This window comes from Rattus norvegicus, chromosome 2, assembly GCF_036323735.1.
Source record: "Rattus norvegicus strain BN/NHsdMcwi chromosome 2, GRCr8, whole genome shotgun sequence".
Lineage (NCBI taxonomy): Eukaryota > Metazoa > Chordata > Mammalia > Rodentia > Muridae > Rattus > Rattus norvegicus.
This window is the reverse complement of record NC_086020.1, coordinates 38,183,658-38,211,120: the sequence shown is the minus strand read 5'-3', so window position 1 is coordinate 38,211,120 and position 27,463 is coordinate 38,183,658. Positions and strand designations below refer to the sequence as shown.

The 27,463-nt window shown below is 41.5% G+C and overlaps 1 protein-coding gene across 4 annotated transcripts in view; it reads left to right on the top strand.

Annotated features, from left to right (window-relative positions):
* Positions 1-27,463, top strand: part of Rnf180 (ring finger protein 180) — a 180,829-nt gene that overhangs the window by 33,734 nt on the left and 119,632 nt on the right. For all 4 annotated transcript variants that reach the window (XM_063282550.1, XM_039103136.2, XM_039103134.2 and 1 more), the window contains exons 3-5: positions 6,826-6,921; positions 8,895-9,854; positions 13,170-13,205. In XM_063282550.1, coding sequence (XP_063138620.1) covers positions 6,826-6,921; positions 8,895-9,854; positions 13,170-13,205 — 1,092 coding nt within the window. The remainder of the gene's footprint in view (positions 1-6,825; positions 6,922-8,894; positions 9,855-13,169; positions 13,206-27,463) is intronic.

The window sequence follows — 27,463 nt, the reverse complement described above, 5'->3', positions numbered from 1 at the left end:
CTTACTGCCTACAGTGGGTTTAGCTTGTGACCCACTTGCCTAGTTGTGTAAGAGCAGGGTGTTCTTTAGATTGGAGTTCATCAAACCTCAGAGGCTGTCAACTTGGAGAACTTTGCCAGCTCCCTGGGGTCTCAACATTCTCATCTTTGGGACTGGATCAGTAAGAGTAACCACTGTGTGAGATTACAAAGTCTTAAATAAGGAAACCCAAGTAGGACAGTGTCTACTCCTTCCAGTCGCTGAGACTTCCTTTTCTGTTATCTTTGCTATCTGTGAAAAGGTGGTTCCACATAAACACGCTCTACAGGTGCTCCCGTGCATATATGTACAAGAACATGGAATTTGCATATCACCTATGTCTATCCTCCTATGTATTAGACCAACTCCTCAAATTAGTTCTTGATCCTAAATTCATTGCTTAATAGGTCTTGCTTTCTTGTAGCAGAATTCTCAGTTGCCTTTGAAACATTCTAATTGTTTAAGGAAGAAATTACTTGTTTATCTTTTAAGAAGGTTCCCCATCAGAGTTCCAACTCAGTTCTTCATAGAGCAATTTGAAAATTCATTTGGAATAACAAAAAACCCAGGGAAGCAAAAACTATCCTCAACAATAAAAGAACTTCTAGGGGAATCACCATCCTTTACCTCAAGCAGTATTACAGAGCAATAGTGATAAAAACTTGTATTACGGTATTGGTACAGAGACAGGCAGGTAGATCAGCGGAATAGAATTGAAGACCCAGAAATGAACCCACACACCTATGGGCACTTGATTTTTGACAAAGGAGCTAAAACCATCCAGTGGAAAAAAGATAGCATTTTCAACAAATGGTGCTGGTTCAACTGGAGGTCAGCATGTAGAAGAATGCAAAATTTATCCATTCTTATGGCACTGTACAAAGCTCAAGTCCAAGTGGATCAAAGACCTCCACATAAAACCAGATACACTCAAACTAATAGAAGAAAAAGTGGGGAAGAGCTTGAACAGACGGCACTGGGGAAAATTTGCTTAACAGGATACCAATGGCTTATGCTCTAAGATAAAGAATCGACAAATGGGATCTCATAAAACTGCAAAGCTTCTTTCTGTAAGGTAAAGGACACTGTCATTAGGACAAAACGTCAACCAACCAAAAGATTGCGAAAAGATCTTTACCAATCCTATATCAGATAGAGGGCTAATATCCAATATATGCAAAGAATTCAAGACGTTAGACTCCAGAGAATCAAATAACCCTATTAAAAATGGGGTACAGAACTAAACAAAGAATTCTCAATTGAGGAATATTGAATGGCTGAGAAGCACCTAAACAAATGTTCAACATCCTTAGTCATCAGGGAAATGCAAATCAAAACAACCCTGAGATTCCACCTCACACCAGTTAGAATGGCAAGATCAAAACTCAGGTGACAATAGATGCTGGCGAGGATGTGGAGAAAGAGGAACACTCCTCCATTGTTGGTGGGATTGCAAGCTGGTACAACCACTCTGGAAATCAGTCTGGAGGTTTCTCAGAAAATTGGACATTGAACTGCCTGAGGATCCAGCTATACCACTCCTGGGCATACATCCAAAAGATGCCCCAACATATAACAAAGACACGTGCTCCACTATGTTCATAGCAGCCTTATTTACAATAGCTAGAAGCTGGAAAGAACCCAGATGTCCCTCAACAGAGGAATGGATACAGAAAATGTGGTACATCTACACAATGGAATACTACTCAGCTATCAAAAACAATGACTTTATGAAATTCATAGTCAAGTGGATGAAACTCAAAAATATCATCCTGAGTGAGGTAACCTAATCACAAAAAAACACACATTGTATTTACTCACTGATAAATGGATGTTAGCGCAAAAGCTTGGATCACCCAAGACACAATCACAGACCACATGAAGCTCAAGAAGAAGGATGACCAAAGTTCAGATCCTTCAGTCCTTAAAAGGGGGAACAAAAATATTCACAGGAGGAAGTTCAGAGACAAAGTTTGGAGCAGAGACTGAAGGAAAGGACATCTAGAGACTGCCCCCCTGGGGATCCAGCCCATATACATACAGCCTCCAAACCCAGATAATATTGCTGATGCCAAGAAGTGCATGCTGACAGGAGCCTGATATAGCTGTCTCCTGAGAGGCTTTGCCAGAGCATGATAAATACAGAGGTGAATGCTACCAGCCAACTGTTGAACTGAAAGTGTAGTCCCCATTAGAGGAGTTAAAGAAAGAGTTGAAGAAGCTGAAGGGGTTTGCAACCCCATAAGAACAACAATACCAACCAACCAGAGCTCCCAGAGACTAAACCACCATCCAAAGAGGAGGAGGAGGAGGAAGAGGAGGAGGAGGAGGAGGAGGAGGAGGAGGAGGAGGAGGAGGAGGAGGAGGAGGAGGAGGAGGAGGAGGAGGAGGTGGTGGTTCTGTCTATTGTCCCTGGGCTCTTTGTTCTGGGCCTGGAGTGAGACAACATCCCTGGTGGCAGTGGGAGGGTTCATCAGAGGCTCCACCTAAGATGGCCAACCAGCTGGAACCTTCAAAGTCATGCTGCAGTCCAGTGACCTACTTCTGAAGTTTCCAGAAGTCTCTTCATCCCTCAACCCCCAAAAGAGAAAACCCCACCAGCTGCTGGGCACCAAAGTTGAGCATGGGGCCTTAGGGCGCTCTGTGCCCCCTCAAGCCATGTTCTTTACGAATGTGAAATATAGTCATTCCTTCCCATTAAATCCGAAGTCTTGTCTTGTTCCAGCTGCACTTCAAACTTCTAAAGCCCAGTCTCATGTAAATCAGATGTAGATGAGGCTGGTGAATTCTCTCCCAGGCCCTTTGGTTAAATCAGTATAAGCCCTGTAGTTACTAAAACACAGTGGCCAGATAGGCCTAGGAAAGAGTCTCGTTTGAAAAGGAGGGAAACAGCATGTTCCAAGTACATATGAAATCCAATGGGACGAAGGGTACTGCCTTTTTACAAGGAAGCTCTACCATCATTGACTCCATGCCTCAAGGAAGGATCCAGAAGCCTCTGCAACCCTTTTAAATCTTTCTATAAATGTATGGGTCTGTGGTCTCAAGAGTGGCCCCACTGTGTGGGCTTTTTATGTCTGTATCTGTGGTCCAAGATTGGCCCCACTGTGTGGGATTTTTATATCTCTGTCAGTGGTCCAAGAGTGCCCCCACTGTGTGGGATTTTTATATCTGTGTCAGTGGTCCAAGAGTGCCCCCACTATGTGGGATTTTTATATCTCTGTCAGTGGTCCAAGAGTGGCCCCACTGTGTGGGATTTTTATATCTGTATCTGTGGCCCAAGAGTGCCCCCGCTGTGTGGGATTTTTATATCTGTATCTGTGGTCCAAGAGTGGCCCCCGCTGTGTGGGATTTTTATATCTGTGTCAGTGGTCCAAGAGTGGCCCCAGCCCCATAAATTGATTCTGCAATGACTGACAGCATTTCCACTCAGTGGGTCACATCTTTTGAAATCTAAGTAGAAAAGACTTGGATTCTGCGATTACCACATAGACACCAATGAAGATTACAGCTTGTACCTTCCAGAGCAGCAACCTGGGCTGCATAAGGGCCCACTGGATCCCTTGCAGCAGAATGTGGGGAGCAGAGTTATTACAACAGCAGAATTAAATTTGGGTGCTTCGGGTAACCCCCTGGATACTTTGTCAAAGGTCCTAGCTGTTGGAATACAGGAGATTCCATCAGGCTCCTCCCAGGACCCTAGCAAGGGCTTACATCATCATCTCTGGCCATCACCTGCCCTGGTCAGGTGCTTCAGGTGTGGGCTGGTGTAAAAGGCCTGCTGAACACTTCAGCTCTGGTCCCAGAGGTTCCCAGTGAGCTTCTCTCTCCCCCTTTCTGTTCTTTGTGCCCCGTCCTCTCCTCTGCCCTCATGGCTCTGCTCATATCTGTCTGGTCTACATGTCACTCCTCTGCCTCGACCCCTTCCCAGGTCCTCGATCCCCTCCCTCCCTCCAGCGCACCCCCTTTATACCAGATCTGTTGCACAGTGTAATTTCTCAGGGATACACTTTGGCACGGGCCACCACATTCTATTTCACAGCACTAGCTCGTCTTGAAAACCCTGAGCTGCCTTCTGTCATGTGGACTGCAGATAACCCATTTCCCTCCATCCGTAACCGTTTCCTTATAAAAGTTACTTAGCCACACCTTGGCGAGTCTTCCCAAACATGGTTTACAGTCACTGTGTGGCCAGGCTGAGTGTTCACACTCCCTCCACTCTGCTTCCTTGAGTTCTAAGTTTTGCCTGTCAATCCTTTCCCCTTGCTGCAGTTTCACTGTGTGCAGTTAGAGGGAACCATGCTGCATTCTGAATGCATTGCTGCTTACACACCTTTCCCCCCTGCTAAATATCCCAGTTTGTCACATTTCTGCTCTGACTTCCCTAAAGTCCTAGGACTCAGGTCAGCCAAATTCTTTGGCACCTTTTTAACCCACTAAGGAGAGCTTTTGGTAGTACTTGCTTGGGTTTTTAATTAAAAGAGTTTTTTAAATTAAAAACTAAACAAAAAATCAAAGCAACAACAGCAAACCAGGTTCACGATGGAGTCTATTTTAGCCTCGTGCTATCCTCCTGCCTCAGACTCTTTAGTGCTAACATTCCAGGTGTTGGTATCAGGAACCAGCTCTCACCTCTGAACCCAGCAGTGACATCACTCACAGGCGACAATATCCAAAAGTAACCTTTACTCCCATTTCCGATGACCTTTGCTCCTTGTTCCTCATTTCATCCTGAGATCTCATCCATTCTTTCTGAGGAGCTATTACGGAGCCGCAAGTGAGAGCGCTGGAGACTGTCCCTACCATGGTCTCTTCACTTTTCACCTACTCAGTAATGTCCTCTGCATATGATTATGCATTTCACTGCCCCTGTTTCAAGGCTCTCTCTAACTTTACATGGAAAACTGGGGAAGCTGTCTTCTACAGGCTGAGCTGGAGTTAGGGCATTTCAGTTGAAGTTTCCTTAGGCAGCTGAAACATTTTCCAAAAGACAGTCTAGCTCCCATTGAAATTGTTTGCAAATTCTGTTGAAAAGGGTTTTTTTTTAAAGATATTAGAATAGAAAACATCTCAAAGTCTTTTATTTTTTTCTTTATTAAATTTATCTTTTACCTAAAACATAGAATGGTAAAAATATACATTTTAATGAGATGACGGAATGCCTTCATACATACATATTGTGTAATGTTTAAGTCAGGTTAAATATCTCTGCTCCCTTCAAAAAACCCTTCACAATCCTTTCTCCTTTTTGAAACACATTTTCCTGTTAGCCTACACTCACTGTACTGTGTAAGAGCACACCAGAACTGCTTGTCCTTACTCTTGTGAGACTCCTTGTTTGGGGATTACTACTGATTATAACTGACAGTCCATGTAATCTAACATAGAACAATGCCTCATGTCTCTTCCACTTTTAATTTGCATTGTTAGGTCATTGTTTCATTTGTCTTTCTAAAGGAAGTGGATTGAACTGCCTGGCTTATAGATCTTAACAATGTATAAATAAAATACACTGCAATGTTGCGTCCACACCCACTAATATCCAATGGTAGAAAAGTTGCCATGTGGCCCCAGAGGGCTCAGTTTGGGGAATTATACATAGATCATACTTATTCCAGGTATTCTTGGCTCCAAGGCACAAGCTAAGGCTGATGATTTAATGAAGTTTGTTTTGAGCTGGTCAACCCTAGTACTTTGATATCACTATGATACAGAGTTAATCAGTGGTTAGAAACACTTTTGTCTGTTATTTTGTTAACCTGATTGTAGTGACAGTTGTGTTATTGCCTCAGAAATCTCAAGAGATTACTGTGATTTGACAACTGTATAACTATTGAGTGTAAAACCTGACCCTGAGAAATGTCATGTAGGTAGGAGCCTTATACTTTCTATGTTCCTCTTAACCAACACCTTCATGGCTTTTCCCAGACTGAAATGCAAGCCCAGGAGAGTCCGTAGAGCCCTTTACAATTTCCAGGCAGTAATTTGAAGTAGAGAAGCTGAAGCCCAGAGCTATAGATTTACTAGCCTGAGGTCACATACCTAATCAAGATACTAATCTTCCCCTTGGTTTGCCGACCAGCTTTCTGACATGATGGGAAGCCATTATGTCTCAATTATTTATCGCACGCTACATGGCTACTTTAGACCTCTCTATTTAAATTTTTGTTGATCTTGTACAGGGGATGTGCTTTTATTGTTATGATCTCGGGGAATTTAACATGGCCTATCCATTGAGCGTCTACTCTGTGACCCTTTGTGCTCACAGGTTAGGAAGTTCCTGCATAAGGAAGGTACATGTCACACACAGTTTTATGGCTTACATTAGAGGGAGTCAGGATTTCTTTCCCAACGTTGATGACTTCAGGACAAAAGGCAGGAGGAAAGCCAGAGGCCCCTGTTTCTGCTGGTTTTCAGCATGTCAGATTGTGTCATTTCTCTGTCTGCCAATCATGTTTATTGTCAGTCTGATAGAGGAATGCAAGCTTCTTTATTTATTGACAGTAGATTTCAAATAAACTCAGATATTGAAGGTTGGGGACAGTTCCTACAAAGACACTATTTAATGTCATACACAGATCTAAAAATGAGGCACCAGATATGACATCCACTGACAGTGTTTGAATCATAGGTAGTTATTTCTTGAAAAGAAATTTGATCTTGGAGTTTGATGATGGGAAGAAGGGAAAGAAGGCAATGTATATTTGATTTATAACATGACGGGGTTTTTATTTTTTATCTTTTAATATGAAAATTGTGAAATAAATTCTGAAATGATAGCCGCTAATATTCTTTTTTCTATAACAGGACAGACATGAGTCAGTCGACGCCCAAAACACTTGTCATCTGTGGCACATGAACGCAGAAGCCCTTCCAGAATGGATAAGCTGCCTAGTGCAAAAAGTAAGTGTTTGGTTCCAGAGAGAGTTAATACACACCCTTCAAACTGCTTGCACACTTACTCTTTTCTGCGTTAGATGCATTGTTTCAAAACACACGAGTGGTTCTGTTTCTCTTGATTACACTTACCTGCTTGTCCACTCTTTCTGGGGCATGTCAGTACCTCTCTGTGCGACTCCGTGTGCACCTGATATTTCCAGCCTCTAAATGTGCTTCCAGACACTAACCTGGTTTGTTCCATTTCTGCTGCTCTTTGTTTTCAGTGAGACATTGCCTAGCAACTGGCAACCACTGTCCTTCTTCTCACTGCCTTTCTCTCCCCTCTGCTTTATATTCGTATTTATGCAGACTCATGCACACAGTATTACATAGCACTGGTGAATATGCATGAGGATACGGCAGCACACAAATATATCATCAGGCACACATGCATACACGTGCATACATACACACAAATACATGCACACATACACATGCACATACACATACACACACAGGCACACATACACACAGACACATGCACATACACAGACACATGCACACACACAAATACATGCTCACACACATATACATACACACAGACACACACATACATACATACACACACATGCACACACACACACAGACACGCACACACACACACACAAATACATGCTCACACACATATACATATACACAGACACACACATACATACATACACACACATGCACACACACACAAATACATGCACACATACATGCACACGCACACACACACATACACACAGTCAAGTGTACCTACAGTTCAGTTTGCCCTTTTTTTTTAACCTCTAAAGGTCTCCAACAGAATGTGAACACCCTAAAACCAGAAAATTTTACTCTTTGCTAGGTACTATGTCCTTTGTACCCAGCATAGTACCTGTTACATAAAGTGAGTGAAATAGCTTTATGAATTCATCATACGAACCCGTTTAAAGTAAGCTGGATAATTAATGTCTCTTCTGCAGTAATGAAAATGGAAATGTTCTGCTTTAAGTAATATTAAATGCAACAGTGTCAGAAAAAGAACTCTCTTGTTTGACTGCAGGTTTTAGATATTTTATTTTGCATTGTTAAACACTTGTCTTAGAAAAGTATAAGTAATCTGACCTTTGAAAAACTACAATTAAATTTCTCCACTGAGTAGTTTATATTTTTGTTTAAAAGTGCCATGCAGTGGCTCTCACTTGAATCCGTGCTTAGATTTTGATTTCCTGGGAGCATGCTGCCATCCTGCTTCCAAGTGTCCTGAACTTCATAGAATAGATTACAACCCTACACAGAACCCACTGTCTTTCGTGACAATTTTAAAAACAGTTCATTAATTTCTAATCCGAGTATGGAAATGATACTCTGAGCTGGCGAGCGATTCCTCGAGGTTGTATGTAGAAGACCAGGGGGCTCTTCATTCTGTTGGCTGATAAAATCGTGTTCCCCCCCCCAAGTCCCCCGACTCCCTCCACCCCCACCCTCTCCCACCCCCACCCCTACCCCTGTGCTTGGCATGCAAGAAGCGAATCAGAACAGACACTTTTCTGTGGGATTTTACTTGCAAATGAAGCTCTGTAGACTGATTTGCTTCCTGGATCCATGGAGTATTTTTCCTTCCTGTTAGTCCACACTGTATCTGTATTCAGCCTATTGTTCACAGACTTTCTTTAGGAATTCCTGGTTGTGGAGCTAGGATTTCTAGCATGTTTCATTCTAGAAAGTTGTAGCAGTTTGCTTATCTCTGTTTACTGGAAACCTTGTTTCTATTTGCTGTTCTGTCTACTAATCAGAAAACAGAGAGCTAGCCTTTTCAGTAACAGAAATGTTCATGTGATCCTCTCTCTCTCTCTCTCTCTCTCTCTCTCTCTCTCTCTCGCTCTCTCTCTTTCTCTCTCTCTCTCTCTTCCCTCATTCTCTGGTCACTTTACAATGAAACCATTGTCTTTATTTCCCTTTACTACCTGTAGGCCCAGTGGACAGTTGGGAAACTGAATTGTCCTTTCTGTGGGGCCCGATTAGGGGGCTTTAATTTTGTCAGCACTCCAAAATGTTCCTGTGGCCAGCTTGCAGCTGTACATCTCTGCAAGAGCCGGACTGAACATCAAGCGACACAGGCAGGCAGACTAACGAGACCAGCGCCGAAATGTTTGCCACATCCCGGGGTTCCGTCAGGTTGTGACAAGGAAACTCTGCTGACAGGTGGTGGCTCCAAAACGAGAAGCCACAGGCTTTTAAGCATGGCCCGAAACAATAACGGCCTTGGAAGACTCACAGAAGCACTCTGCCTGGAGGTGAGAGCGACGTATTTTGAGATGAAGAATGAAAAACTGCTCTTCAAAACATCCGACCCAAAATGCCAGCCTTTTGTTCCTCAGCCTGACACCGGCAGGTGCACTTCAAGAGCTTCTCACAGAAAGTCACACAGCTTGGACCTGAACATCAGTGAGAAGCTGATTTTATTGCCCACTTTGTATGAGATCCACAGTAAGCCTGCTGCCTATCCCAGGGTAAATGAAACAGGGCCCATTGACCTTTCAGGCTTGGCTTTACCATGTAGTAAAAGTAACTGCTCCTTTCAAAACCCACCCAGCTTTGATCCCAGTATGCTGCTGCACAGACTGTCGGTGGCCCCCCACGAGACCCAGGCACAAAGGGGAAGAGAATTCCAGTGTGGCCTAGAAGCTTCTTCAGTCTACTCAGATCATGCTCATGCTAACAGCCTGCCATTTCTGATGGATCTGCCCTCAGCGGGGAGGAGCATGCTGGAGGCCTCGGACCAAGAAGAACACCTCTCCCCTCTGGACTTCCTTCGCTCTGCCAGCTTCCCCTTGGGCACCATTAACCACAGGCTGAACAACAGAGAGAGGAACAAGTTGAGGACTCTGAGAAGGCAGCAGCGGCGGCGTGAGCGATGGCTACAGAAGCAGGTAAGTGCTTTGAAATCAATTTAGCAAGAAACGGTGTTCATAAGCACTGGGGTTTCAGAGCAGGTGAATGTGAATTAGATCTTACCTTTAAGTTATGAGATGATGCGTTGCTCTGCGTACACATACTAATTGTGCAGCCCTCTTACCCCTGGCACTGTGTATATGTTTGGAATAAGCCCTGCTTCCGTGTTTCACATATGTATAGGATGAGCAGTCCTTCTGTGATTCATATAGAGACCCATGCAGCTTTCCCCAATTCGACTAATATATTAGAAGCTACTTACCTTATGGCATTGAGACTGGTTGATTTGTCACAAGTATTTTAACATTTAGACTGCTTTGCTGTGGATTTATTTCAGGTTGAGTTTTTTTTTAAAGTGTGCCTTTCCTAATCTGATAACAGTTCATTCATTTTGTATGGCATTTGTTTTAATTTAATATTCAAGACACTGCATTCATATGCTCACCTGGTCAGGGGATGAGTAACGACTGAATGTGGACACACATCTGAAGGGGAATTGACTGAGACTCAGATCCTGTAGCAGAGCGTGATTCTCTAGAATCTGAACTACTTGTGTGTCCCTCACTGTATTATCCTACTTTTCTGTATGAAAGCAAATAACAAGATTTATCTCCTGTGGAAACTAATTAAAGTCAATGGATGACAAGCTGTAGAATTTGTAAGTTTAGAAACCAGTATAATACTTTTTTTGAAGATTACTTTTGTTGTTTGTGTGTTAGTCACAGATGGTAGGCAGTTCTTATTAGTGTGTTCTATATTAACAACAGTCTAAGAATTAAAATAAAACTGAAGCTGTTCAGGTGAACTCATTATGATTCTATTCATAGAGTCAATAAAACTACTGTGGTGAGTACTTGAGACCAAGTAAGTCAGGCTTTCTTCTTTAGTTACATAGTGTAATTACAGGCGTTGTCTGTTGCTTTTTTGCCTTATTGCTAGTAAGAACATCCCAGTTGTGATTACTTGTAAATGACAGCCACGCATGCACTACAGATATAAGTATGATTTCGTATTATTGCCCAGGGTAAGATCCTGTGAAGCTATAAAATTAAGTGTTTATAGAGAACTTTATTTATATCTAAGTGAATTAGAGATGGTCATCCTTCAGAAAGAGTATCTTCAGAATAATGTGAATGGCTCTGAAATAATTCTTCGGCAAGTACAAATTGTGAAAATTTGATTCACTATGTAACCAATGATATATGTAAATGATACTGTACTTTTGGGAAGTAATTTATTCTTCTGAAAATCTCAGATATATCATTAAGTATTTGTAACATAAAGTGTTAAGTGTAGAGAGATGCAAGTACAGAGTAAAGTATTGAATTTTTTGATAGATGAAATTATTTCTATTCATACACACACACATGCACACACGCACACATACACACATATACACACATACACACACATACACATATACACACACATACACACACATACACACAAACACACACATACACACACATACACACATACACACACATACACACACACATACACACACATACACACACATACACACACATACACACACACACAGAGACACACACAGATACACACACATACACACACATACACATACACACACATACACACACGCACACATACACTCACACACACAGAGACACACACAGATACACACACATACACACACATATACACACATACACACACATACACACAGATACACACACACACACACTTTGGCTAGTATGCTTAGCCGATTCATCAGAACTGAGGACTCTGAGTCAGACATGCTACCTGTCAGCATAGAGACTAACAGAGAGGATCCTAACAGACTTCACAGATAGACAGTGCTACAGACAGGCAAGTGCCCAATATATGTGAAGCAGAAAACTCTTGAGTTTATGATGCACACGTACCATTATCAGAGCCAGAAATAATGATCACTTCACAAAGTGTGTCTCGCTGATTGAAACAGAAAAACAGATACTAACAAGAGCTAATATCTGAGATAAAATAATAGCACAGTTTGACAAATCATCTAAGTTTAATAAAGATGCGTTCCATGCACATTAATCAAATGCCTTCTCGAGGTGGCAAGGCCTGAGCCGTGACATCCATACAAACAACCACATCTTCCTTCTTTGCTGTGGGGGGAGGAACCCAGGGACTTGGCCTTACTGGCTGGCTTTACTACCTCTGGCCAGGTCCTGGGCCCACATTCTCCCCTTTCCTCTTTTCATTTTTTAATTAGAAAGTCTCACACAGAAACATAATGGTTATTGTTATTAGTAGTTACAACTTTAAGTAAGTGTTTATTAATTGAACTAGAGAACACTCACTTTCCAGGGAGGTTATTAATTTTGCTACTGAGGTTTTGCAGACTGTAGTAGGACTACTCTGACCCTGTGCACCCTCTATTGGCTCACAGACAGTCGCTCTCCCTGTCTGTGAATTCAGTGTCTTGCCACTTTTTCATGTTCCTCTTCAGTGTTTCTCACCAGTGTTTTGGTTTTTTATTGTTGAAATCTTGTTAATGATGTTTGTCAGAGTTTCAAACAACTGGTTAGGAAAACTTAACTTCTGTCATTTGACATTTTAAGTGGAGCACTGTTTAAACTAGGAATACTTTCATAGCACATACCATGATAGAAACAGTGCTAATATTTTGCCAAAAATCTTAAAGTCCGAAGATAGAATACTGCTTTCAAGAGAGAAACTGCAGCTGATTGGATAAAATGCTGCTCTGTTCCACAGTGCGTATTGACATCATCTTTGGGGACAGCATACACTGTGTTCTATGCAGTCAGCTACCAAGTGTCCTTCCAAACACACACATCTTCTTCCTTCTTCGTCGTCACGCATTAAAGATGTGCTTATTCCAGGCATACAGGTCTATAGTGGAAATGTGCATTTAGGTTCCTCTCACTCCCAGGCAGTGGGAATTCAGAGGACTCCTTTATCCTGCATGCCTTCACCCATCCTTAATCCACCAGGGTCACTAATCTGTTCTCCGCTCATCTGTTTTAACTACCAATAAAGCTACAAAACATGATGTTGAAGTAGAATCAGAAAGCCTGAGCTCTGGAGACTGACGTTGTTTACTAAGCAAGCCTGTCTATCACATTCACCAATTTATCCAGGAATCTCTACCTATAGCGCGTTCCTTTCACTGCTCAATAGTATTCCATTCTGCGACTGAGCCATGATTTATTTCTACGGCATAAAACAATGAGTAGATTGCCTCAGGCGTTAGCCATGTATGAGCAGAACTCTTATAAACATCGATCTACATAACTTTGAATAAATTTGTTTTTTTTTCCTAGGGTAAATACTCAGGAGTGGGATTGCTGGATCACATGGTAAGTACATATTCAGTTATACAAGAAACCATCAGCTGGCTTCCCAGGGTGACTGCGCTGTGTTCTGAACAGCCGAGGATGGGATTTCTCACATCTGTGCATCCTTGAAGCCAGCGGGCAGCTGGTGTTCGTTAACTCTTTCTGTGTCAGTCACTCCAAAACTGCGTTTACTGGTGTCATGCTTTGGTTGTAAATGTGCCTGCCCCTAATCTCATGTGCTTAGTTTTTATATGAATACCATGTTAGAAAGCATTAGCAGTATCAAAAGTCTTAGTATAAAGATATATAAGTAAGATCAGTATGAAAGAGAAACTATAGCCAATTATCAGTAATTGTATTCAACAACTGAGTGGCATCTTCTTCAAATGTGTTCAAAAAATGTCCATTTGTACATTTCTCCATAAGCTTGAGGATAATTTATTTGACGTAGGCAAGTGGTAAGTTTCAGCACAGTCTAGATGAAGAGGAGAGAGGAAAGAAGGAAAAGCCAAAAGGGTTAGGGGAGCCATGCTTGGAGAAGGTAGATGGAGAACAGGAAATTAGGCTACTCGTTTCCCTGACTAGTTCAGAAATCTGGCGAGACCTTTGAAGCTGCATGTCTCTGGCTCTGATGGGCTTTACTGAGGGTAGAGAAGGAAAAGTACCTCATTAAAGGGATCATTTTTCTACCTATCTCTTTAGCAGGGTTTAAGGTGAGTCGACATTCTGAGAAGGGGCTCCTCCTGCCTGTGAGTGGTCGCTTGGCCAGGTGATGATTCTGTTCTCTTAACTAGAAGGACTTTTCTCCAGCTGCTCTTTTGTCATTAGTCCAACCAAAGAGATGACCCTAACATCATTAAGGAACCAGATCATGGATCAGAGGCCCCTGCACCCTAGGCATCTCTGGTATCTGGATAGGATTGGGCTGCGAAGAACAAGGACGTTTCTGTTAATTTTTTTAATTGGATTTTTTAAATTTACATTTCAAATGTTATCCCCTTTCCCAGTTTCCCATCCATAAACCCCCTATGCCATCACACTCCCCCTTCTTCTATGAGGGTGTCCCCCACCACCTACCCCTTCTGCCTCCATGCCCTGACATTCCCCTACACTGGGAGCTCAAACCTTGGCAGAACCAAGGGCTTCTTCTTCCATTGATGCCCAACAAAGCCATCCTCTGCTACATCTGAATCTGGAGCCATTGGTCTATCCATGTGTACTCTTTGGATGGTGGTTTAGTCCCTGGGAGCTCTGGTTGGCTGGTACTGTTGTTCTTATGGGGTTGCAAGCCTCTTCAGCTCCTTCATTCCTTTCTCTAACTCCTCCAATGGGGACCCCATTCTCAGTTCAATGGTTGGTTGTGAGTATCTGCCTCTGTGTTGGTTATTCTCTGGCAGAGCCTCTCAGGAAACAGCTGTATCAGGCTCCTGTCAGCATGCACTCCTTGGCACCAATAATATTGTCTGGGTTTGGTGGCTGTATGCAGGCTGGATCCCCAGGAGGGGCAGTCTCTGTGATGGTCTTTCCTTCAGTGTCTGCTCCAAACTTTGTCTTTGTACTTCTTCCTGTGAATGTTTTTGTTCCTCCTTCTAAGAAGGGCTAAAGCATACACTCGTTGGTTATCCTTCTTCTTGAGCTTCATGTGGTCTGGATTGGGTAATTCAAGCTTTGGGACTAATATCCACTTATCAGTGAGTGCATACCATGTGTGTTTTTTGTGATTGGGTTACCTCACTCAGGATGATATTTTCTAGTTCCATCAATTTGCCTATGAATTTCATGAAGTCATTGTTTTTGATAGCTGAGTAGTACTCCATTGAGTAACTGTACCACATTTTCCTGTGTCCATTCCTCTGTTGAGGGACATCTGGGTTCTTTCTAGCTTCTGGCTATTACAAATAATGCTGCTATTAACATAATGTAGCATATGTTCTTGTCATATGTTGAAACATCTTTTGGGTATATGCCCAGGAGTAGAATAGCTGGGTCCTCAAGTAGTATTATGTTCCAATTTTCTAAGGAACCTTCAGACTGATTTCCAAAGTGGTTGTATGAGTTTACAATCCCACCAACAGTGGAGGAGTGTTCCTCTTTCTCCATATCCTTGCCAGCATCTGTTGTCACCTGACTTTTTATCTTAGCCATTCTGACTGGTATGAGGTGGAATCTCAAAGTTGTTTTGATTTGCATTTCCCTGATGACTAAGGATGTTCAGCCATTCGATATTCCTCAGCTGAGAATTCTTTGTTTAGATCTGTACCACATTTTTTAATAGGATTGTTTGAGTCTCTGTAATCTAACAAGATCTTGAGTTCTTTGTATATATTGGATATCAGCCTTCTATCAATGTAGGATTTGTAAAGATCTTTTCCCAATCTGTTGGTTGCTGTTTTGTCCTAATGACAGGGTTCTTTGCCTTACAGAAGCTTTGCAATTTTATGAAGTCCCATTTGTCAATTCTTGATCTTAGAGCTTAAGCCATTGGTGTTCTCTTCAGGAAATTTTCCCCTGTGCCCACGTGTTTGAGGCTTTTCCCCACTTTTTCTTCTATTAATCTGAGTGTATCTGGTTTTATGTGGAGGTCCTTACAGATACCAGGTACCAAAGTTAAATCAGGATCAGATAAACCATCTAAAAAAAGTCCCATAACTCCTAAAGAAATAGAAGCAGTCATTAAAAGTCTCCCAACTAAAAAAGCTCAGGACCAGATGGGTTTAGTGCAGAATTCTATTAGACCTTCATAGAAGACCTCATACCAATATTATCCAAACTATTTCACAAAATAGAAACAGAAGGAACAGTACACAATTCCTTCTATGAAACCACAATTACACTTATACCTAAACAACACAAAGACCCAACAAAGAAAAAACTTCATACCAATTTCCATTATGAATATCAGCACAAAATTACTCAATAAAATTCTTGCAAAAAAAAAAAACAGCAAATCCAAAACACATCAAAATGATCACCCATCATGATCAAGTAGGCTTCATCTCAGGGACGTAGGGATGGTTCAATATACGGAAATCCATCAGTGTAATCCACTGTATAAAAAAACTCAAAGGAAAAAATCACATGATCATCTCATTAGATGTTAAGAAAGCATTTGACAGAATTCAACACCCTTTATGTTAAAAGTCTTGGAAAGATCAGGAATTCAAGGCCTGTTTCTGGTTTGTTTGTTTTTTTTTTTTCTTTTTTTGGAGCTGGGGACCGAACCCAGGGCCTTGTGCTTGCTAGGCAAGCGCTCTACCACTGAGCTAAATCCCCAGCCCCCCTGTTTCTGGTTTTTACATGTGTTTTAATTCTATTCTTTTTTCCTGTTCAGTCTTGAGAATTCTTTAGACATTTGGGTAGGAATCCTACGCTGGGCCTGTGAGTTATAGGATAATAATACATTTTATTTTACCCAACCTCGTTGTCTTCCACTCTGCCTTCAGAATTTCCCCGGAAAGCAAACTCAGTGTCTTGAAGTCCAGCCTCTTGAATGTAGCTTTTAATGGCCCCTGTTTTGGGTGTAATTGCATATCCAAAAATCTCTAGACGGCTGTAGGTTATAAAGACTTCTTTCCCAATGTTTTCTCCTGAAAGTTTTATACTCATATTAAGAATTATGATTTATGTTGAACTGTTTTTTTAATGTGTCAAAGAGTTGTTTTTAGTGGTGGTTGCTATTGTTTCTGCACCATGTATTGGAAGCACCAGCCTTTCTCCATGGAAATGGCTTTTGTGGTTTATTGAAAATGAGCTGGACATGTGTGTAACGTTCTGCTTGTTCCTTTCTCCTGCATCTCAGTTCTGTGAAAGTTACCCTTTTCTGTTAAGGCTTCACCGTAAGTGAAGCTTCATGCTTCCTTTCATCGTCAGTAGTCTCATGAAGTGAGATTCCGTGACTCTCTCAACTTTGTTGTTCCTTCTAAAATTTAGTTCCTGTGGTTTCACAAAGGAAATTTAGGATGAAACTTCACCAAAAAAAAAAAATTCTATTGGTTTGATTGAAGCTGTGCTACATCTAGAGATCAACTCAAGGGCCACATGGAGTTTGCTGGGATTCTTCTAGTCCATGAATATAACAGACCTCCCAACCACCACCAACCCCAATCTTTATGTTTTCATTGGTGTTTGCAGATTTTAGCATTCAGAACTTACAAATAGTTAGACTTATTTTTATTTAAATTGTACATTTTTAACGTTTAATACTGTTTTGATTTTGACTTTGGAATTCAGAGAGTTCAGGTACTTGGCATCTCTTGTCAGATAAATAATTCATATTTAATAATTATAATATAATTAGAGATTTTTTTAAATTTAATTTTCAATTCAGAATTCAATTTCTAGCCATTGGTTGTAAGGAGCAGAAATACAATGGCCTGTGTTGGTCTTAGGTTCTCCATACGTCCTTACATTCAGAACCTTACCAAAATAACTCAAAGCCTTGACTTATCACAGCAAAAGGGTACACACATAAGAAAGAGGGACACAACCTCACAGCAAACTTCCTGAACCTCTGACTCTTAGAGCCACAGTGATCTGTGAACTTTAGGTGGGAGGGTTGTATTGTGTCTGTTGGGACATAGCTCCACAACCCTGCATTTTGATTGGTTGAAGTTTTGTGTCATAGTCTATGTCTGTTGTACAGAGAAGAGAAAAGAAAGGAAGAAGACAAAGTGGAGGAGGAGGAGGAGGAGAAAGAAGAGGAGGGAGAGGAAGGGGAAAGTAGTTGGGACAAAAATCCTCAGTAATCCAGGTTTCCGCTCTTAATATCCTTTCCTTCTTGAGTGTCTTAGGATGCTCAATTCCCTGAAGGCAAGCTGTGACAAGTCTGCAGTGCTGCGCTCCTAGCAAGTTCATAGCCTTAGTACCTAAGGCTTTCATGAGAGAAAGACAACGTACACACCATCTTCTTAGCACATGCCAAAGCTTAAGACTCCTCAAGGGTAGCAAGCGTTCTGCCTTAATCACAGCTAAGGACCATTAATGCTACACTTACCAACCGACATGTTGGGAATCCCTCAAAATTCAAACTTCAAGCTCTTGCATAGCAAACAAGGCTAAGGTTATTAGTACATATAGGCCTGCTCTGTTAATTGTTATTTCCTTCTAGAGTTCTGGGATGAAGCTCACAGATAAAAAACTGTGTTTCTCCTTCATCACACAAATATATACTGTAGTAATACACCCCTCTTGATGTTGAAGTAATAGCATCCTTACATTGGCTTCCAATTGCTGCTGTCAGAAACTCCCACAAATGTGGCAGCCTAGGACAGCATGGTTTATCATTGACAGTGATTACAGGTAGCATTATGCAAATGAGCCTTGTGTTGCTGAGGTCAAGGTTTTGGTGGAGTCCTGGGGCAGAACTCTTCCTTGCTTGTTAAAGTGTCTATATGCTTTCTGTCATTAGCATATGGCTCGTCTGGCAACAACAGTGCTATAATCTTCTGTTTTTCATTTGAATCTTCTTGCAGACACTTTGTAAAACCTAAAAACGTTAAACGTGTGTGTATGCGTGTGCGTCTGCCCGTCACTTGTGTGTGGGTACTCACACAGGCCAGAAGAGGGTGTTGCATCCCCTGGAGCTAGAGTCCAATGCAGTTGTGAACTGGATAATGTGAATGCTGGGAACTGAACTCTGGTCATCTGGAAGAACAGCGGCACTCTAAACTGCTGAGCCATCTGCCCAGCCCCCTCTCAGACACTTTCATAGTTCCTGGCTTTACAATGGGCACATTCAGATCATCCAGAGTGACCCTCTCCCCCCTCTCGAGGTCCTTAACTCACTGCATGTTGCTAAAACATAATTATAATTTCCAGGCATTAGGAACAGGACATGTCCATAATGGTGTAGCTTGTCAGTGCTCTGCCTCCCTCTCCTTCCTGTAGGACAGATACTTTCCTGGGTGCTTTCATTTCATTTCATCCTGGCCCCATTTTTATGACATAATTTCTGTAATTATGTGCATTCTTCAGCTAGAGAAACTGAGGCTGAAAGAACTTAAATTAGTTCTACAAGCCCATACCCACTAAAGGATCAGCTGGTGAGCTAACCCGGTAGGTAAAGGTACTTGGTTAAAGGTAGTGGGGAAACCTGTTCTGTCCCAAGGACACAAAGGGTAGGAGAAAACTAACTTTGGTAAGCTGTCCTCTGACTACGACACATGTGTGGTGACATGAACACACAGAACTAAACAAATACAATGTAAGAACTCTTAAAAAGTTATTCACACCCTCCCCTTCTCTCTTTTCTTGAGACTGAGTCTCATTTGGAAGCCCTGGCTGGCCTGGGCAATGACCACCACCAAGTTCATACAGATCCTCCTGCCTCTGCTGGAATTAAAGGTGTGTTCCATTACACAAGTCCTACTTCATCGCTTCTGATGGCTGAGGAGAGGGTTTTATCATCCTGTACCTGTATTCTTCAGCCTTTAGCCTTCCTTCCCTTCACTTAAATAATGCTTCCTTGCTCTTTTGCTCCATTGGAGACACCACTCACTGTGGAGACCACGGTAATGAATAGCATACCATTCTCTCTGTGGAGACCCAAGGCAATGGGGGAGGTATAGAGATGGTTATGGCTGAAAGTATACTTAACATAAAGCCTTGCAAGACCTTGGGATGTAGGTGAAAATCCAAGAATACAAATAGATGAAATATCAAGGCTGTTTGGGAAGAAGGGTGGGAAAAATATGCAAATATAATGAAGTTAACCACAGAGAAGGTGGGGGAATCGATGGCTGATAAAGAATTGTGATGCAGTTGACTCTGGGTGCCACAGAGTTCTCATCACTGTGCCCAACTTTTCAGTGGCAATTGTTGAATGGATGCCCGTGGATAAATTGGACTAATAAAATGTGTATCTCATTCATGGTGAATGACTCAAGGAAAGAAACAAATAGTGGTTCTTAACCCTGGCTGCACTTTGAATTCCTACTAGGAGCCTTAGAAATTACCAATAATTTTCACTATAAAGATTATGTTTCAGTTGGCCTAGATTGTGTGTGTGTGTGTGTGTGTGTGTGTGTGTGTGTGTGTGTGTGTGTGTGTATTAAAGAGCAGTATAAATTTTTACATGCAAGTATCACTGTGCATATTCAGACTGCTTTCCTCCACTTGGCATTGACAGGATGAGTTTTGATCCAGAGCAGGAGACGATAGGAAAGTGTGGTGCAAGCTATGACTCCAGCATTTCCTGAGCTGTCCTGGAGGTACAGCATGTGACATTTACTGTGCGAGCTGATTTATGTGAACCGTTAAGTCACCAGAGCATAAGGAAGCTTCCAGAAGGGCAGGCTTGTCCAAGTGAGCATCATCTTGCTCAGAAACTGGGTTGGAAACGAGAACATCAGGGACCCAGATAATCTTCCCAGTTGCAGATGTGTGCAGTGCCCTCTCCAAAATTCAGCTGTTGCCAATGAGGCAAGCTTAGAGGTCTTCTTCAACTGGAGGTTAAGCCATGAGAGCTTCTTCCACAAGGATACAAAGCAGTTGTATATATATGTATATGTATATGTATATATATACATATATATGTATATATATATATATATATATATATATATATATATATATCTGAGAGCTGCATATGATGTGTGTTTTGGTCATATTTACCTCCTCACTTTTCCCAAACCCCCTGACTACATTCACCACCTTACCCACCCAACTTAAAGGTTTCTCTTTTGTCCTTTCAGACCCCTGGAGTTGAGTTTATGTCACCTAACTTCTCTTAGGAGTGAGGCTTTTGAACCAGACCTGGTAACTCATCCCAATAATCCTGACTGGCAGGAAGCTAAAGCAGGAAGATTGTCCACATTTGAGGCCAGCCTGGGCTACATAGAAAGCACCAGGCTAGTCGGTAGTCTTAAAAATATTTTCCTGCAAACATGACCATCCAAATGTGAGATGAACAAATATGACACCAGTGAACATGTCAGACTGGATGGAGAAAAGCCCCTGAGGTCACAACCATTCACAAAACGTCCAGGCAGCTGAGTATAGCTGGCCGTGGGAGAGGTGGTCTTTCCCCAGGACTCACCAATTTTCTGTTCAGTACATGGTCAGTCCCAAAACTGTACACACAAGTAATATCATAGAACTCAACAAATTATGTTTATTATGTGTTTGTGCATACAAATATAGCTATGCTTGCAATAACAGCAGTGAACGTGGAGGAAGCAGGGTGGATGTATAGGGATTTCAGAGGGAAGGAATGTTGTAATGAAATGATAATATCAAAAATAAACAGAAATGTTTTTAAAATCTAGGAAACAATAAAAATAACACACACACATACATTCCACACACACATACACCACATAACATATACCACACACATATACACCACCACCACCACCACCATCACCTTCTCCTCCTCCTCCTCCTCCTCCTCCTCCTCCTCTTCCTCCTCCTCTTCCTCCTCTTCCTCCTCCTCCTCTTCCTCCTCTTCTTCCTCCTCCCCCCTCCTCCTCCTCTCTCTCTCTCTCCCCCTCCCTCCCTCCCTTCCTCCCTCCCTCCCTCCCTTTCACACACACACACACACACACACACACACACACACACACACACACACACACACTTTTCCCTCTCTCAGCATTTGGTTAGCTTGTTTTCCAGCCTTCTACTTTCTGCCCCGTGAGGATGAAGGCCCTTAGCAGACCACAGGCCAGTACCTTGATCTGGACTTCCCGCCCTCCAGAATTGTGAGAAATAACTTCTTATTCTTCATAAGCTGTGCTGTCTCACATACTGTGATAGCCATACAGACAGACTAAGGTGCTGGATTAGTTGTGAGACTAGTGAGCAAGCTATCCCCAGACATTGCAGCTTTGTGCTGTTCAGCGAGCAGGATAAGCTCATGATTTCAGCTCTTTGGACCGTGTATGGCTCCAGGAACACTGCTGTATTGTCATTCTAAGTCTTCATGTATGGCTTCACCTGCCAAATCAACCAAGGCAAAAATATGTCCACTTGAGGTTTTCTCTCATCGAACCATTTCTCCCCATATATCCTTTAGAAAAAACTGGGTGCATTCAGGTATTATGGCCAGAGAACACCTTAAAACCATAAAACACCATAGGACACATTAAAAGGGTGTAAACCTTTTAAATCCACAGCCATTTGCTATAATGCAACATTGTCTTAATTCAACCCTGCTTAAACCATATCTCTGCTGGGGTGGAAGCTGTCGTCCTCTCTTCTCACAGGTGACAGCAACACGGGAACAGCAACCACAGTCCCTCGCCGCCAACATGCTGGGAGCCTTGCTTTGACTCAGTATGATCAACTGTAATTGGTCTCACCTGGATTTTACCTTTACAAAACAATATTTTAAAGTTAATTTTTAACCTTAAAAGGAAGGTAACCATGTCATTCAAACTGCAAAAATAAACCCTAAAGAAATACGTTTAAAAATAAGTCATTTAGGGGGCTGGGGATTTAGCTCAGTGGTAGAGCGCTTACCTAGGAAGCGCAAAGCCCTGGGTTCGGTCCCCAGCTCAAAAAAAAAAAAAATAAGTCATTTAGATGCCAAATTTAAGAGAGTGATTATCTATCCCTGAAAGATAATCTGGGTTGCTATATAGAGGTCTGAAACTCTCAATCACATTTTATTTCTTACGCTGGGCAACGCTATCACAGACATCATCTTTCAGATCCATTTTGTATGTCTACCATTTTATAAAATATTAATAAATCATACTGCTGTAATAACCTCATGCTCTGTTTAGTCATTCCTTTGGCATAGAATCACTTGCTTTTGTTCTCCTTGTAAAGCCGAAGGTGAAATATAGATCATCCAGGCAAGGACTCTTGTGTGGATGGGGCTCAATTGTTTAAAAGTAACTTTGATTTCATATTACCTTGACAGTTTCAGATAATGTACTTGGATCAGATTTAATTCTTACTCTGCTCTCTCATGCCCCTCTCATTCCCTCAGCACTCAACTGTCTAATAATGATTTGGTAATATGTCCTCAGAATAAAAGTAGAATATTTAATAAGCCATGATGAATATTTTTCACTAAAATAACTGAATCCATTGCTACATTTTAGCTGCAATTCAGCTTTTTAGTTATGTTTGTGCAAAGTCCTGGTTTGTAAAGGTGAAATTAAACACCAGAGGGCACCAAGTCTCTTGGAACAAAATAGACTCAATTCTTTGCATGTAAGGCTTTCGTGTCCTGGAGTACACTATGGAATGGAGTATTTTAATCCCTTGATGATTAAAAACTATGAGATTCCATCCTTCGTAAGACAAAGTTTACAGAGTCAATTGTAAGTCCCTCCTGTAGTGGCAGCTAAGATTCTGCCCCTGCTTTTGTTCTGTGGTTTGTCAGGGACATTAGTGGTACCTTTGCTTAGAGGGAAAAACAGAGTTTGCTTGGGTTAGCATTTGGGAAACCTTTACATGCATTTAAGTAGAATGTTGGGGTGTTAAGTTTGCGGTGTCATTTGCAGTCTCCTGGAAAGTAGGCAAGCTTCTTAGTTCACAATAAGATCAATGTGCTTCATTGCAGAATGCGGTGTGAGAAGAAAGTGAAACAACCTAAGACAGGAAGAGCCCTTTCACCAGGAACCTTTCCATTCACACATGTTGGTCATTGTGCCCTCATGCATTTGACAAGTCGTCCTTACCCCACTGTTGAGTAGAACGGTGGTTACATCGGTTTCCATTATAACAGCCACTAACTTCTTCCATTCGTTACATTTTTGTCCATTAAGCATTTAACACTATTCTTGTGTCATGTATTAAATTAGTTCTGAGGGTTAGATATTCCTTTGATCTTCAGCCACAATAACTTATAATCGATCTAATCTCTCTCCTATGAAGCATCATCGTCACCTAGCAGAATAAATAACAACACACTTACTTTTAAGGAAACGAAACTACTGGTTCCTTCTCCATACGTTGAAGGCGAATTTTATTCTCATTACTGCGGTAATGAACTTTAAATTTAAAACAAATTCACTGTTTGAAATACACAAATAAATTTGGCTTCCAGAGGCCAAAAGTCTCAGATGTGCTGAAAGTTTGTCTCACCCAGCAAAAGCGAATGCATTATCGGGGTTGCATTCCCTGACAGGGGACCCAGGGGGAACCCAGGTAGAATATGGATGCCCCTTCGTACCTTTGTAAAATCCTCTGCATCTGTGCCCATGCTGTCACGGGCTTCAGACCCAGCAGGCTAGTCTGGTGTTTCTGGTTTTGACTCTTCTCTCTTTTCACCTCCCTTGTTTGATGACCTGATGATTGCTTTGCCCCTTCCAGTTACTCTTCAGTAATCTCTTTAAGACAGGGTGATTAGCAACCATAATCCAGTCTTTAATTCTAATTCCCCACTGCCACTTAGTGTGTGCACAGGCTTCAAATACCAGGACATGGGCATTCTTTGTAGGTAAGACAGGGATAAGGCCAGGCATTTATTCTGTCTCCTGTAGTTAGACTTTTCTTTTCTCTTCTTTTCTTTTCTTTTCTTTTTTTTTTCGGAGCTGGGGACTGAACCCAGGGCCTTGCGCTTCCTAGGCAAGCGCTCTACCACTGAGCTAAATCCCCAACCCCTAGACTTTTTTTTAAAGTAAAGAGCATTAAAAAGAAGAGCTAGCTATGAATCTTGATGGCTTTAGACAAATCAGTATTTTCTCTGGATTTAAAGAGTTTTCTAAGAGTTTCTTTTGTTAATTACATCTTTATCATTACCATTCCAGAAGTGATGAGATTAGTCCGTCTGTGCTAATACACCCAAAGCCTGTGTACATTTGAGTGGGGGATCTCTAGGTTAAGAATGACAAGAGGAAGATGGCATTCTTAGAAAAGATCTCATGGCCTTTGGACAGAGAAAGCTCCACTAGAAGGCTGCTCATGTAACTAACTTAGGACTGATTGATCTGGTAGTGATCTAGAGCCAGGACTGTGAGAGAAGAAACTAAATGAGACAAAAATTCACATGCATAACTCTGAAGGAGCTCTAGATTATGTCTAGGCAAGAGAGTCTGTTTGAATATTAAAAAAATCCACATACAAGAGGCAGATTAATGATAAAGAAAATGCCTTTCAGTTGATGTACCTTGTGTTTGTTTTGGAATTTAATTAATGTGCTTGTTACTTAAATAAGCTCAGTACCATAGAAGTAGTTTCCCCATGCAATATTTCAAACCAAGTGGCACAGGAAAGATATCCTTGGTTTCATCTCAGCTGGTCTAACGCGAAAAGGAAATAGATTGCTCAGGTTAATGTATTGTTAGCTAGATACAATCAGACTCGTCTGGGAAGAGCTCTGTAAGTCAAGGTGTTGCTTCCATCCTTCCATCACGTTGGTCTGTAAGCAAGCCTGTGGAGCATTTAATTGACTGTTGACTGATGTGAGAGGGCCCCGCCCACTGTGAGTGATGTCATTATAGAAAAGGTTGCTGAGCAAGCCATGGAAAGCAAGCCAGGAACAGCATTCCTCTGTGGCTCTGCTTCAGTTTCATGCCTTGTGCTCCTTTCCTGGCATCTTTCCATGATAGACTGTGGGTTACGAGGTGAAATAAGCCCTTTTCCCCCTGAGTGGCTTTTGGTCTTTTATCACAGCAACAGAAGGCAAACAAGGACATACATGCCACAAACTTACCTGATACTAAGGACAAGCTCATCCATTTGCTTCCTTAATTACATGGGCTCTATATGGGAGAGACGAAATTCACTCCATCTTGACCTGCAGTTCACCGTTGCTGAAAATGGTGAATTTAAAGTACTCAATGGTCATTTGGATTTAAGAACTGTTTGGTTCACTAGCGCTTTGTTGGTTTGATAATTTGCTTTTCAGATGTCTAAGATACGAAGTTCTTTCTGTGTCCTGGATATTAAGCCCTTGTCTGGTGTACAATTGGCAAAGGTTTTTATTCGGATGGTTTTTGTCTTTGCTATGCAGAAGCTTTCTGATTATTTTGTAATCCCACTTGACATTTCTTTTTGTCATTATTTCATGTGCTATTCAAGTTCTTTTCAAACACTCCTTACCTCTGCTTGCATCATAAAATGCTTGCCTATCTTTTCTTCTAGTAGTTTTAAAGTTTCAGGTCTTACTTTATTTGAGCCATCTTGAATTCACTTTTTTGTTTATTTGTTTGTTTTACAGAGTCAGAGATAAGGATCTAGTTTTCTTCTTCTAGGTATGGAAATTAGTTTTCCCATTCGTTAAAGAAGCTGTATCTTTCTGGATGTACACATGTCCTTTGTTGCTAAGTTTATGAACCTGTATAGGTTTATTTCTGGATTTCCTGTTGTATTCCATTTGTCTGCATGTCTGTTTTTAAGACTGGACCGTGCTGCTTTCGTTTTCTTACTGTGGTTCTAGATAGTTCAGTTTGGCATCAGGACTTGTGTTGCATCCAGCATTGTTCTTAAGGTTTAGGATTCCTTTGGCTGTTTGGTGTCTTTTGTGTTTCCATATCAATTTTAATTTTATTATTGTTCATAGCTCTGTGAAAAATGACATTGCCATTCTGCTTATGATAATATAATGAGTTTCACAAAACTAATTTTGCCAGTCTGGCAAATGGGAAGGCATTTTACCTCATAGCATCGTTTCCACAAGTTTTTGAAGGAAATAAAAAAGTGCTTCTCCAGAGAATTAAAAGAAATTTAAAACAGCATTATCTGACTTGAATGAATATTTGGTCTACTTAGAGCATTAGACTAGCTACCATATTCCTTTTAGCTAAAGCCTAATTCAGAGCAGGGCCCCAGCTCTCTTCCCTACTCTGAAGGCTCTGAGAAGTAAGAAGATGATTTTAAAAACATGTTTTGAATTCATGGATCTTAAGGAAAAAATAACCCAAAGTATATCCCAAACAGATAAGTAGAAAAGTACCACATGCTGGTAGAGAAGCTACATCAAGTTATCCAGAAACCCCACCAAGATTATGGGTGATGGCTTGACTAACAAGGAGATGTTTCCTTGGAGACAGACCAGCAATCTGGTAGAAATTGCCATCTGAGGCTTCATAGTTAGATGGTCTTCCACAGCCTAGCTTCAAGACAGGCTGATTCGCTTGTTGAGAGTGAATGCAGCTTGTTGAATCCAATGTTCATTGACCATTATGCCAGGGCCCTCAAGAATCTAGTGAGGTTTAATCTGCTTGTACTCAGTAAGTGAACAGCCAACCTAAATAGCAGTACATCTGTTTACAACAAGGCTTATTGAGTACTTTATCCTCAATTGTGAGACTTCTCTGGAAAAAAGAAGGTTCATTACAAATATTACTCTGCTGTTCACTGGCAGCTGGCCCTGCCATCCATGA